Here is a 13,202-nt window from a genome sequence, read left to right on the forward strand (position 1 = left end):
TGTCAGCCGTGAGCCTCTGTATGGAGAGAGCAGGAGGGCTTTGTGTGGGGGCTGAAGGAAAAGGGTTTGGCAGTGAGTTTGTAGCTTAGTTTCCCTAGCCCTAATAATGATAACACACCTCCTACCTGAAAGCTTGCTCTATGCCAGCCTCTTTTAAATATATAACCTTCCAGTGCTTCTGAGTAGGGGTAGGTGTCTCCATTTCACAGATGAAATACAGAAGTTCAAGGGACTAACTAACTTGCCCTCGTCACACAGTCACCATGGGAGGTAGGAATTTGCTGGGTCCTCTGACTCTGAAGCCCATGCTTTTTTACCTTCCTTGCTCCTTCAGTGCTTCCAAAGCCACTTCTCTGGGCTTAGTACACACCTCTCACACTTTCAAGGCGTGTACAAGGCCTGGCTTTCAATATATTTGGTACCAAGGCCTACAGCATTATTTATAAAAGCATTAGATGTTGGTGTTGGGAGGTCTCTGAACCTCAGGAAACATTTGGGTCAGTGCCCTGTTGAGTTTTGTGATCCAAAGTGATTGATGTTTGCCAGGCTGATAATTGTTGTGGGCATGTGCTAGACCCAGATTCCTTTTGAAGCCTAGTATTCTTTCTCTCACCTGGTTGTGAGACACAGTGTCTGGTGCCACTGGGGTCAGCTCTGAAATGGGAGGGAACCCCCAGGGACCTTTCTGTGCTGCAGGCTGTGTCTTCTGCCCTACACGTTCTCCCAGCAAGCCCTCTGCAGACAATAGATGTGAATATGCCAGGCATGGTTTGCTCCAGGCCAGTTCATGGTTGAAGAGCACAGTTCTTATAATTCTTCAGGTTACAGTCTGGCACTTTCTACCTTGTCTTTGACCTTTTTGCAGGTTGTGTCCTGCCCATTGGCCTGAGCTTTCGCTTTCTCACTGCTTTCAGTCTCAGCAGCCTCTTGGTTTTCTTTTCAGCATTTGGTCGTGTGCCCTGGTCCTCCTGGTCATACAGACCAAGAGATGGAACTGGGCTGCGTTGTCTGGGTTCCCTTCCTCTGCTCCTTCCTTGTAGTGACTTTTTACTAGTTCCGAGTCAGAACCCTATATCACTTTAACCTCAGCAAGTCTCATATCTTCATCTCTGCCCCACAGGGATATTGTGAGGACTGTGTAAGGTGATGTCTATAAAGCAGTTAACCAGTGGCCATCAATGACACTTTGTTAACCATAGCTACTGTTATCAGTGCCTGCTTGAAATTCTGGTCACTCATGTCCTCCGAGCAATTCTCACACCCTCCACCAGCCTCCCGTCATAGGCCCTGTCCTGCCCCACCCAACCTCTGGCCCTGCTGTAGATTTGCCTCCCCTTCCTTCTTATCCTATTCGCCTGTATTTGCAGAGTACTTTTATGAGTGTCAAGACTTCTATTTAAAAGAAAAAGAATTCTAATAAGATTTACCTTCCCATTCTTCTAAACTGGGAATGTATATAAGAATAGCATTTTATTCATCTCATTAAACTGTGTATGACTTTTTTTTCCAGAGGAAAAATAGTGCTATATTTTAGATCAGATTGCTAAAGAATAATTTAAAATGAGTTTTAATTACAAAATATAAGCTGAATCTGTAGGCGCCCTGGCTGTGGTGTCTGTCGCTTGAATGGTGGACAGGATGGAATCCCATGGTCTGGTGGTCTCTTTGCTTTCTCTCTCCTCCTCCACTTCCCTTGTCCCCATCAGTTCAAAAAAGGTGAGCTTTCAGTGAGAGGACGGTGGTCTTTCCTTCAAGGGTGCAGGTGGCCGCTCCCCTGCCATACATCTCTGGGCCATGTGAGCCTCTCGTTTTCCTCTCTCTGATGCTTAAGAGGGTGAAGAGAGTAATTAAAATGCTCCAAATGGTGAATCATGGTTAATTGTTCCATTTATAATGCTAAGTCACAAGTGTAAGAATTACTTAACCAGACATCACCCGAAGGTGAAGGGAGGCCCAAAGGAGGGTCTCTATGCTGCGGTCAAGTGCCTCTGCCTCCCCTGCAGGCTAACCCCAGCGCTGATCTCCACTACACCACATTCAGCGACCCACTCTACGTGGCCATGTTCAAGATGCTGCGAGACACTCTGTACTACATGAAAGGTGAGGACTTTGCACATGCATGTGAATGCAGTGAGACTGGGCTCCGGGCCACTGCCACAGTTTGCACTTCTTTTCTGTTGAGGGCACTTAAAAACATACACAAGTAACATGGTCACATTACTGAAATTTTGGAGAAAAAGCAAATGAGAAACATGATCCTGTTCCCTTAGTGCCATCAGTGATGGCTCTTCTGGTGGGTTTATTTCTTCAGGTATCTTTCTGACATGGACTTGTTATATTGTTCCGATCACAGTTTAACATGTCTACTTTAGACATTTTTAAAGTTAAAAAAAAAGAAAATGAGGTACTCATAATCTTACAACTCAGATAAGATCTTAATAGTGCAGCACACGCACAACTTTAGCATTTTCTTCCAGTCTCTTATTTGTGCATTTTTAAAACACTTTTTCTATGTTCTTTCTTTATGTCATTGAATGTTCTTCATAAACATAAGTTTTGATGACTATATAATCTACCGTGTAAATATATCATAATCGACTTAATCCATCTCCCTGATGATTTCAAGGGATCTTGGGAGGAGGAGGCTGAGTCTGGTTGGGGCCACAGCAAGGATAGGTTCACGAAGGAGGCTGGCAGTAACTGCCTGACATGGCCTAACCCTCTGCGGCCTCCCCTCCCACCTGAGCTATGTGTTACCAGCTTCCTCAGCTGGTCTGACTTATGCCCTTTACACTGGTTCTGAAGTTTGCAGGCTGTAGGGATGAGAATTTGAAAAGACTGCAAACTCTGGGTGCTCTGAAGATCCAGCCTTGTAGCCAGAGAATTAATTATCTTCTTCAGGTTATAACCAGTTTTTGCCCTTATCTGATAACTGATTGCCTTTAAAAAAGAAATCACTATACGTTTGTACAATCATTATGCAGTACACCTTAAACTTATACAGTAATGTATTCCAATTATATCTCAGTAGAACTGAAGAAAGAACAGTAAATATATATAACTGAAGTATTGCCCATTGTTAATTGGACCAGTTCCAGTGGTGATACATCTCAATTTACATGTTTCATATATTCAGGTTTTAGTATATTGACCTCTTAAAACGTGGCTCTCACTTCCCTGGAAAATAATCATTTGCTCTGAGTGCCAGGTGGCATGGGTGTGGAGGGCAGCTGTGCACTGCCTCTCCAAGTTCTTCCCAGCAGGCATTCTTAGAACCACAGCAGCTAGTAGCAAACTTACTCTTCTCGGGTTTTCGTTAGGGAGACTGTAGATATTCACGGTCATGGTCTGAATTTTGGTGCAATTTTTTTTCTAACAATGCCCGCTCTCTTTCCTACAGACCTCCCAACTACCTTTGTTAAAGAGATCCATGATTTTGTGCTGGAGCAGTTCAATACGAGCCAAGGGGAGCTTCAGAAGATTCTGCACGATGTAGATCGAATTCACAGTGAGCTGAGCCCCCTCAAGCTGCGCTGCCAGGCAAACGCTGCCTGTGTAGATCTCATGGTGTGGGCCGTGAAGGATGAGCAGGGTAAGCATTGGCTCCTCCCGTGCCCTAGACATCTAGTGTTTGGACCTCGAAGGACAGTGATGGCTAAGGCCACAGGGCCTGCATGTTCTCTCCAGGGCTTCTTGCTGGTTCCTCGGGCTTCTTTGTGGAGAAGCGGGGCTCAGTGCTGCAGGAAAAGGTGGAAAAGGTGCTTGTCTAGGGTGAGCAGCAGAGTGGGAAGCATGCAGCAGACTTGCAGATGGCTGCCTCTCACAGAGCACTGTGGGGATGGGGCAACAAGGGGGTTCAGGGCCAACAAAGAGGGGAAAGCAGTCACATATGGTGCAGGACGGTATTTTTACAGTAGCAGAAAAGGAGCAGAGATGAGCTTTCAGTTAGCATGCCTGCCTCTGAACACTTTCAGGCGAAATACTATCAGTATTAACAAATCCTAAAAAAAAGTGTATGTCTGGGGTTTAGTTTAATTATATGATTAATTGGTGGATGAGCATTTTATAAATTTTGTTCTTTGCTAATGGTTTATACCCTCCTCTGATTCTGAATTTAGGTGCAGAAAATCTTTGCATCAAGCTGTCTGAGAAGCTGCAGTCTAAGACATCTAGCAAAGTCATCATTGCTCATTTGCCTTTGCTTATCTGCTGTCTGCAGGTCAGTCTCACGGACACTGGAGAAGCTGAGATCCCAACAACAGGGCCTTCTGGTGCCATTCAGGCTGTGGCTGGCACAGCAGCAGCAGTCTGAGCTATTGTCTTTAAGAACTTGAACTAGAGCCTGTTTTGGACATAGTTCACCACTGACTGGTGGGAGCGGGCGCTGGGATATCTGTGAGTGGGATCCACATGTAGCTGGGTCCTCCTGTGTGGGGAGGCTGCCCTGTATCTGGTGACTGGGCTGTTCCTAAGGCTGCAGAAGTTGGGAGCCAGAGGGCTCTGTCTGCAGTGCCAGCTCTGCTCTGCCAAGACCCTTACATTGTTGCAACCCCAGTGACTCCACATCTGCCATTGTTTAAAAATCATGTTTTGTACCCTTTCCTCCCTATTTTGCTTCAAAAAGAAATGCACACACTTTACAGTGCATGTCCCTCTTAGGTGGAGGAGAGTCAAGACCATCTCCCTTCCTTGTCTTTGTGCCCCATGGCAGGTGACCCCAGGGAGCTTTGACTTTGGATATTTCTGGTCAAACTTGGGTATCTGAAGGGTTGAGCATCTCACTGCTCAGCCGACCTTACCCTGGGCCACATGACAGGTTGATGGTGTGTTGCAGGGTCTGGGCCGTCTGTGCGAAAGATTCCCAGTAGTGGTGCACTCAGTGATGCCGTCTCTGCGGGACTTCCTGGTTGTCCCATCTCCCGTGCTGGTGAAGCTCTATAAATGCCACAGTCAGTACCACACAGGTAAGGGGATGGCTGTACCCAAGGCCGCATCTCCCGTCCCCAGCCCCTGTGTGTCTTTGAGGCTCCAAGTAAAGGACCATGTGACTGGGTATGTGAGCCCAGCCCAGGTCCTTGACTGAGACATGTTGGCTGGGCTGTGTCCTCTGCCCTGCGCTTGGGCTCATTCCTCCCCCTCACCTTTTCTCACGGTTTTCTCCACTTGACCCCCTCAGGCTCCAGTCCTTTCCATTCTCTGCCTTCCCCTCTTGTGTGCACTCACTACCACCGAAGGCCTCTCTCTGGTCCTGCTTTCTTTTTGGTCCCTTTTCTAACTGAGGTAGTCTGAAGTGTGTGTCCTGCGTATCCCACACGCAGGGCCAGTAACTCTCTGTGTGAGATCTCATCTCATACCCTCATAATATTCCCCAAGGAAATATTATGTTTCTACAGAGGACATAGGCCCAGAGGGTATCTGGTCACCTGTAATGACTAACATTAATTAAACAGTCACTGCAAGCTTAGGTGCTAATATAGCTCATCCTCCCCACAGTCCTGTGAAGGCGGACATTTTATCCCTTCTCTTTAGATGAAGAAATCCTAACTCTGAGCACCTGAAAGACTCCCCGGGCCAAGAGTGAGGAGGGGTCCCTCTGGCTTCAAGGCCTCTGCACTCAGCCTCATCCACCCATACTGGCTTGTGCACCTTAACTAGATAACCGTAGGGATGGGTGATCATCAGGCCTTTTGAACCATTTCTTAGGAAATTGCTGGTTTACATATTTGTCACTTTATAACCTAAGTGTTCTTTCTTTTGATTTAAACGTGTGTTTTATCTTTCCTGTTCTCAGATACTTGTTTCTGAAACGTTCGTTCAAATCTTTTTAGAGATAGCTTTTTTAATAAGCTAAACATGATTAGCATATTATTTTGGTTTTGAATTACAGACAAGGGGGTGGAAAGTGACAGGTGCATATTTAAATTTTTAATTCAGTTGCTGGCAACGATATAAAAATCAGTGTAACCAACGAGCATTCCGAGTCGACCCTGAGTGTCATGTCGGGAAAGAAGAGCCAGCCCTCCATGTATGAACAGCTCCGAGACATCGCCATTGACAACATCTGCAGGTAGGAGGCCCCGCAAGGGACGGGTGACCCAGGCAGGAAGGAAATGGGATTTCAGACAGACTCTTACAAAATTAGGAATGTGTATAATTTTATAAAGCTTGTTTTTGATGATCCTAAACCTATACTTGATCTAAAAAGAGGAATTGTTACATTTTTTAAAAATAAAGCTTCTTGTGTTTTTTTGGTCATAAACATAATAAAAAATAATGAAACTTTGTAACGTACAGAAAAGTAGAAAGAAAAGAATTATCCATTGGCCCATCATCCAGAGTAACAACATTTGTCTTTCTTTAATCTTTTTTTCCCATGTAATTTTTAATATAAATGAGAGATTTTGTATGATCAAGTGTCCCTTGCTGCCCAGGTCCTTGTAGTGTGAACTCTTGCTCTCCAGACTTGGGAACCAGATCTGTTCTGATGTAGATAAAACGTGTTTCTCCCTCTTAATTCTGGCTCCAGTAGCTCAGCTCCATTTCTGTCAGATTCTCACTCTTTTCTGCCTCTGAGGCCTGTGAGCCAGGCAAATGTGAGAGAGACGCCTAATGAGATTTTATGTTCTTAGGGGCTTTTAAAATTTCCCCTTTTCTCTAGAACATAAGCATTTCTCCATGCTCCTAAAATGTTGTTATTTAATTTTAGTATTCCTTCAGCCATCTTGGGACTATCTATCTTTCGAATCAGTTACTGTGACTTTTGGTAAGGAACAACAGGAAATTTTAAATTGGAATTGGGTATGACATGCTGAAGGAAACTGTTCTGGGCAAAATAATGAAGTTATTTATCAATTGGCCATAATCTGCAGCAATTCTTTGAATTTATTCTATGTAATGGCTTTCATTCAGATTTCTGGGGGAAAAAAATGTCCAGAGCAGTTTCTTAAACGTTGTAGACCTGAGAATGGAAAAATTGAAACAAAACACAAAATACTCTTTTGGTGATTGTGATGCCTAATGGCATATGGGTTTTCTCAATGCTCAGGTGCCTGAAAGCTGGCTTGACAGTGGACGCAGTGATCGTGGAGGCCTTCCTGGCCAGCCTTTCCAATCGGCTGTATATCTCCCAGGAGAGTGACAAGTATGTCTTATCCCAGGGGGACAGCCAGTTGTATTCTGTGCAGGCCCCTGGGAGCAGCTGGCAGTGTGTACCTTGTGCTTCTTTCTTGCACAGTTTGGAGTTGTGCATTGGGTTTGTCCCATGATTTCAGAGGAAGCCTACCTTGGAATGTCTATTCTGGACCACTTGTTGGGAGTAGAGAAAGATCTCTGTCTTCCTGCCTTGTGCATGGGACTTTGTGTTTCTGCTAGTGGTTAAGGACCGACCCCAGGCTGTCTGTCACTTTCAGATGAACGCTGCATCTGAAAGACTGATGACGTCGAGGTCCAGGTCTAGCTGCTGGGTTTCATTTCATAGCCGCGTGCCAGAGGACTATTCCCAGGGCACTTCTGTTGTTTCCTCCCACAGGGATGCTCACTTGATTCCAGACCACACCATCCGAGCCTTGGGACACATCGCGGTGGCCCTGAGGGACACCCCAAAGGTCATGGAGCCAATTCTGCAGATCCTGCAGCAGAAATTCTGCCAGCCGCCTTCCCCTCTCGATGTGCTCATCATAGACCAGCTGGGCTGCCTGGTTATCACTGGAAATGTAAGGAAGGCCATGGCCTTGAAACCCACCAGTGCTATGCAAGCTTCATTAAACTCCTTTGACTATCAGGAGTATAAAAATACAGATTAAATTTACCCTGCAGATCAGTTAAATGCTTGCAGTCGTAACAACTGCAGATTAGCTAAATGCTTTACACTAAATAGATTTTTTTTTTTTTTTCAAATAAGAGAATAGTGTAATGATTCCATGAGTACTGCGGAAAAAGGAAGTTTAAACTAACTTCTTACTGATGTTGGTAGTGTAATAGGATTTAAATTAAAGCTATTCTCTGTTTAGCTTTTAACTTGAGGTTTAGTTAAAGTTTTAGGAATGGATGCCCTTGATGGTCCATGATTCCGGGAGCTTTCCCTCTGAATGACTAGAGAGGGACTTTTTCTCTGCTCCAAGGAAGGGCTTTCATGGCAGAGTCATGGCATGGTAACGGTGTCCTTTACTCTCTTCCAGCAATACATTTATCAGGAAGTGTGGAATCTCTTCCAGCAGATCAGCGTGAAGGCCAGCTCCGTTGTGTACTCGGCCACTAAAGATTATAAGGACCATGGCTACAGGTAAATCTCTGGACCTTATCGTTGCTTTAGATCATGACAGTATGTAACTCCCTTTGAAAGTGTGAGGTTTGGGAATTTGTCTTTTAAATAAATTTTTCTTCTTACAAAAGAAAACATGCTCCAGATCAGTGCTCACAGAAGGTGAGACATGAAATCCCGATATGCCTGCCACTTGGCGCTGATTGAGCTCAGTGCCGTTTACCCCAGATCCAGCCCTACTCCAGATGGGCTCAAATTGCCAGCCCAAGTGACCTGCTTTTTAACGTAGCAATACATCAGCCATGCCTTGAACATTCCTCTGCGGCACCGTGATTTATCTAACCCTAGCTGAGATGTAAGATAGTTTTCCAGTTTTTCTGCTAGTAAATGCTGCATTGAACACCTTAATAGCTGCATATCTGTGAGCATCTCTGATGCTTTCCTCAGGGTAGATTCAGAGAGGTGGGATTTGGAGGGTCGAAGGGAATGAGCGTATTTCATCCTTGAATGTTTTAAATTTGTGTAAAGTCTTGCCATTTTTCCCTGGCAGACTGAGATATGCTTCCTTGTCTATTCCTTGCCCTTACTGGAAATGTCTTGAGGACAGGGACACATTTTGCTGTGTTTGGAGGATCTTACAAGAGTTTGTCAGAGATCAAGGGAAAGAGGGAGGGTGAAGTCAGGACAGCAGGTTGGGGCAGAGAGGAAGAGATGTTGCCCTTTTGTTCGCATTTCTTTTCTCCCCTCCTGACCATTATATCCAGCTCAGTGGGTGGGAGTGTGGCTACGTGACTTGAGAACATGCTCACCATCTCTGTGCCTCAGTTTCCTCATTTGTAAAATGAACATGGCTCCAGTTGTGTGCTAGTTGAGATCATACATGTGAAAGCTCTCGATAAATGCCAGCTCTCAGCACTGTTATTTCGTTGCCTTCTCACTGCCACAATCATGAGCCTCGGCTACTAGAACAGCCTGAGGAGAGGTTGGGGGGGGAGGCGGCCATCTCCTTCTGTCCATCCATCCTGACCAAAGCACCTCTTGACCACGTTACTTCCTTGCTCCAGAATGACTCCTGCGCCTCCTTGCCTCTTGCACTTCCCCACCCTTTCTTTGCTCTGTTTTCCTCTGACTCTCAGATCTTTCTTGCTGCTCTTGACCCTGCTGTGTGCAGGTCTTAACTGTTCCCATGCCTACCAGTTTTTCAGCTTCTGACTCAACTTTCCTTCCATAAATCTTTTTCAGATATTGCCACCAAAAGTGATTTGTTCTCTCTGTCTCACCAGTGGAAGTATGTACTGCATTCATTTGCCCTCACCTACCAGGAATTAATTTACTTATCTGTGAAATGGGTGCCTTTATCATGGCTGCCATTTGCTCTGAGATTTTTAGGGGCCGGTAGTGTGCTCAGTGCTTCACCATAGAGTGTTTAAGTCCTTCTGTGCCCTGTAAAGAGGGAATTATCCCTCTTTTACTCAGGAAGGAACTGAGGCTCAAAGATGTCTGCTATCACCTGGGGTCACGAAGCACAGAAGTGGGGTCTGGTTGCCCCTAGTGCCCACAGAAGCCTGGCCAGCCTGTCTGCTTCACAGCGTCTGGCTGAGAGATAATGCCAGTTTCGTGTGTAGGGTTTATGTGAGGCTAGCAAGATCCCAAGGCAGATTGTCACAGGACCACTGAGTACTTCCTAAGTGTCTGAAGCTCCAGGGTGGAGGCAGTGTTGGGAAGAAGCTGTCATCAGACTAAAGTTTCATGGGTGGTAGTGATGAATTCAGGCTGTCTGTAAATTGAAGGAGAAAACAGTGTTCAGCCAAGAGATGTTTGGGAGTACTTGACTTCCTTTTTTAACTTGACACTCAGAGGGAATTGCTCTGAGACATTCCCAAGTCCCCAGCGTGCAGATTACTAGACCCTAAACAGTGTCCTGAGGCCTTTAATGCATGTCAGGAGAGAGGTCACAGTCATTTCTGCAGTAGGTGACTTCCCTCTAGTGGCCGCTGTTCACAAAGATGGCGTGTCCTTCTCCTCTGGAGGGCTCCTTTGTTCACAAGCACTGAGGGGGCAGTGAGGCTGGATGGAGTCCGCCTGCCTCCCCCCTGCAGTGGGTGGCCCCTGCCTGTGGTGGCCGTCATTTCTCCCCCACCCTCCTCGGCCCCCCAGGCACTGCTCCCTGGCGGTGATCAACGCCCTGGCCAACATCGCAGCCAACATCCAGGACGAGCACCTCGTGGACGAGCTGCTCATGAACCTGCTGGAGCTGTTTGTGCAGCTGGGGCTGGAGGGAAAGCGTGCCAGCGAGAGGGCCAGCGAGAAGGGGCCTGCCCTGAAGGTAGGGAGGGGGTGGCCCAGCATGTTGTCTTGCAGGCCAGGGCTGACTCTCCATATTTCAACCATCTTGGTTGAAATATGGCACTTTCTTTGTTAAATGATTTAAATGCATCTGGTAAAGTATAAGAACAAAGGGAGCGAGATTCCTTCTCAGAAATGCTGGTAGGGGTCGAGGGAGAGGTTGGCTTCCTCGTCAAGCCACTTTCAGCTCATGGCAGCCACCTCCCCTAGTCCAGGGTGATAAGGTGACAGCAGACTCCTAAGGGGTCCCCCAGCTTCGTCTCTCCCTTATTATCCATTATGAAGCCAGGGGTCTAAGACCGTCATTAGAACACAGTGACAGTGTGAGAACGGCCAGATTTGGCATAATCTCAGGGTGTCCAAGCAAGACAGGTCTACAAAATGTCAAGTCTCAAACCCCCAAAGAGACAGATTGGGGAGGTCGAGGCACATTAAGCCTCTTACTTTATCATCTCCCCTTTGACGTGTTATGTGGGTGCCAATCCCTCTACTGAGTCTACACCTTTATCCTCTTTTGTCTGTTCTCCCCCCTTCCCCTCCTTACCCACACAGTTACTGTTCACCTACTGTGTGCCTAAGGCAGAGGTGAGCTCAGTTCTTTTGTAAAGGGCCAGATTGTACATGTTTTAGGTTTGGTGGGCCACACAGTGATTTGTTGAAACTACTCAGTTCTGCCATGGTAGTGTAAAAGTAGCCATAGCCATTAAATAAATGAACAGGGGTGGGTGTACTCCTGTAAAACTGTATCCAGAAACAGGAAGTGGGATGGATTTGGCCACAGACCGTAGTTTCCCAACCCTTGTTCTTGGTACCAGAGTTATGGAAGTGAATAGACAAGGTTCCTGCTCCTGTGGGCTTAGTGGGAGATGGCGAAAACAAAACAGGGTAGTATAGCCAGGGTCGTAAGGGCCTCTCTGAAGAGGCGACAGCTAGGTTGGAAACTGAATGAGAAGGAGCCTTCTGTGTGAAAATCTTGGCAAAGAGGGTGTAACTGGTACAAAAGAAGATCTTAAGACCCTGTGCTCTAATTCAGCCTTACTCTGCTGGGCCCCCTACCAGTGATCTGGGCACCTGATTTCTTAAGTCTCCCAGGGTGGTGCACAGCTAGTCCCATCCTGATATATAAGAGACAGGGGCATCCATCATGTCCAGTGAGGCCTTTGGCATTGGGATGAGAGGGCTGCTCTGAAGAGGCAGGGAGGTCCTCAGCACTCAAAAAAGCAGAGGCTGTAAACTGAGGGTATCTCTAGGAACCATTTTCCTGGGAATTGTACCTTAGTGCCAAGAAGGATGCCACTTCCCTCTGCCTGCCATCTCTGCATATTCAGTATCAAGACTCAGGATTTAATGCTTCATTCGTGTGCTGGGATGGAGGTTGTGCCCCAGACAGTGTGGGAATCTCTGTGTATCAAATTGGGAATTCTGTTCTTTGCAGATAGTTCCTATTTACTGATCACGCAGTGAACAGACAAGTGTTTATTGAGTCACTACTGCACTTACCTCATGAAATGGGGCCTCATGGAATAAGGGGGTGTGGAGGGGCAGTGAGAGGAGACTGGCCAATATGAAGCCCTGTGTCTAACCAGGGGAATTACCTTTTATTTAGTTACTGTCAAGTAACCCTCCAATTTTTTCTAACTTGGAAAGAATATATGTTTATTGTGGAAAAGATACAGAAACCTGTAAATAAGGTAAAAAGGTCCCATAATTTCTCTACTCTGATGTAATCATCGTTAACATTTTGACAGGCTTCCACCTAGATTTGTTATGCAAATATATTTATTTTACATCATTGGAACTTATTTTACATAATTGAGGATATTTGGTAATTCATAATATACTTTTTAAAATTTTTTAATTTTCTAATTACAGTTAGTCATAATATACTCTTAAATCCTGTTTTCTTTTTTAACATTGTTTGGGACACTTTCCAAAGTAAATATTTTTCAGAAAGTTGTCTTTTTCACATCTATCTGGTATTTGATTATACAGAGGCACCATGATTCATGTAATTAGTCTGCTGTTTGACATTTAGGTTATTTCACCTTTTTTGCTATCAGAATTATGCTGAATGAATATCTTTATACATCTCTCCCAGTATAGCTGATCAGTTCTTTTAGATTAAGGAATTACAGCTTTACACAACACTATGTCCTGTCCTTTTTAAAAAAAAAAAAAAAAAAAGAAACATGCTTATCAGTGACTCAATTCTGTTCTCTTCTAGGCTTCTAGCAGCGCAGGGAACTTGGGTGTACTCATTCCTGTAATAGCCGTGGTAAGTATTTATTAGCTGAGTTGTTGCACACTCCAGATATTGTATTCACGTTTTGAATGTTGCACAGCAATGCGTAGCAAATTCCTTAGAAAAATGCTATTTTGAGGTGCCAGTGATTGTGTAGATATGGCTGTGCTTCAGTCACCACCAGCTCCTCCGTGACTGTTCGTGGGTGTGTGCTAGCTGTGGCCACACTGCCTCATTCCCTTTTCCCAAGCCTTGCCCAACCATCCTCCACCAGTTGACTAGGGAAACCACTTCGGTTCCCTCTTGTATAGTTCCAAGGTTCCTGGCCTGACGCTGGGTTCATCCTGTGTTTTA

General features: G+C 45.5%; 1 protein-coding gene across 1 annotated transcript in view; it reads left to right on the forward strand.

Moving 5' to 3' along the window:
* PI4KA (phosphatidylinositol 4-kinase alpha) overlaps positions 1-13,202 on the forward strand; it is a 109,045-nt gene that overhangs the window by 33,677 nt on the left and 62,166 nt on the right. Inside the window, exons 10-19 of the mRNA XM_016120120.2 lie at positions 2,004-2,100; positions 3,401-3,592; positions 4,119-4,219; positions 4,835-4,964; positions 5,935-6,067; positions 7,046-7,141; positions 7,529-7,712; positions 8,178-8,281; positions 10,418-10,586; positions 12,831-12,881. Of these exons, the coding sequence (XP_015975606.2) occupies positions 2,004-2,100; positions 3,401-3,592; positions 4,119-4,219; positions 4,835-4,964; positions 5,935-6,067; positions 7,046-7,141; positions 7,529-7,712; positions 8,178-8,281; positions 10,418-10,586; positions 12,831-12,881 (1,257 nt within the window). The remainder of the gene's footprint in view (positions 1-2,003; positions 2,101-3,400; positions 3,593-4,118; positions 4,220-4,834; positions 4,965-5,934; positions 6,068-7,045; positions 7,142-7,528; positions 7,713-8,177; positions 8,282-10,417; positions 10,587-12,830; positions 12,882-13,202) is intronic.

The sequence above is a fragment of the Rousettus aegyptiacus genome, unplaced genomic scaffold (genome assembly GCF_014176215.1).
Source record: "Rousettus aegyptiacus isolate mRouAeg1 unplaced genomic scaffold, mRouAeg1.p scaffold_m13_p_5, whole genome shotgun sequence".
In the NCBI taxonomy this organism is placed as follows: domain Eukaryota; kingdom Metazoa; phylum Chordata; class Mammalia; order Chiroptera; family Pteropodidae; genus Rousettus; species Rousettus aegyptiacus.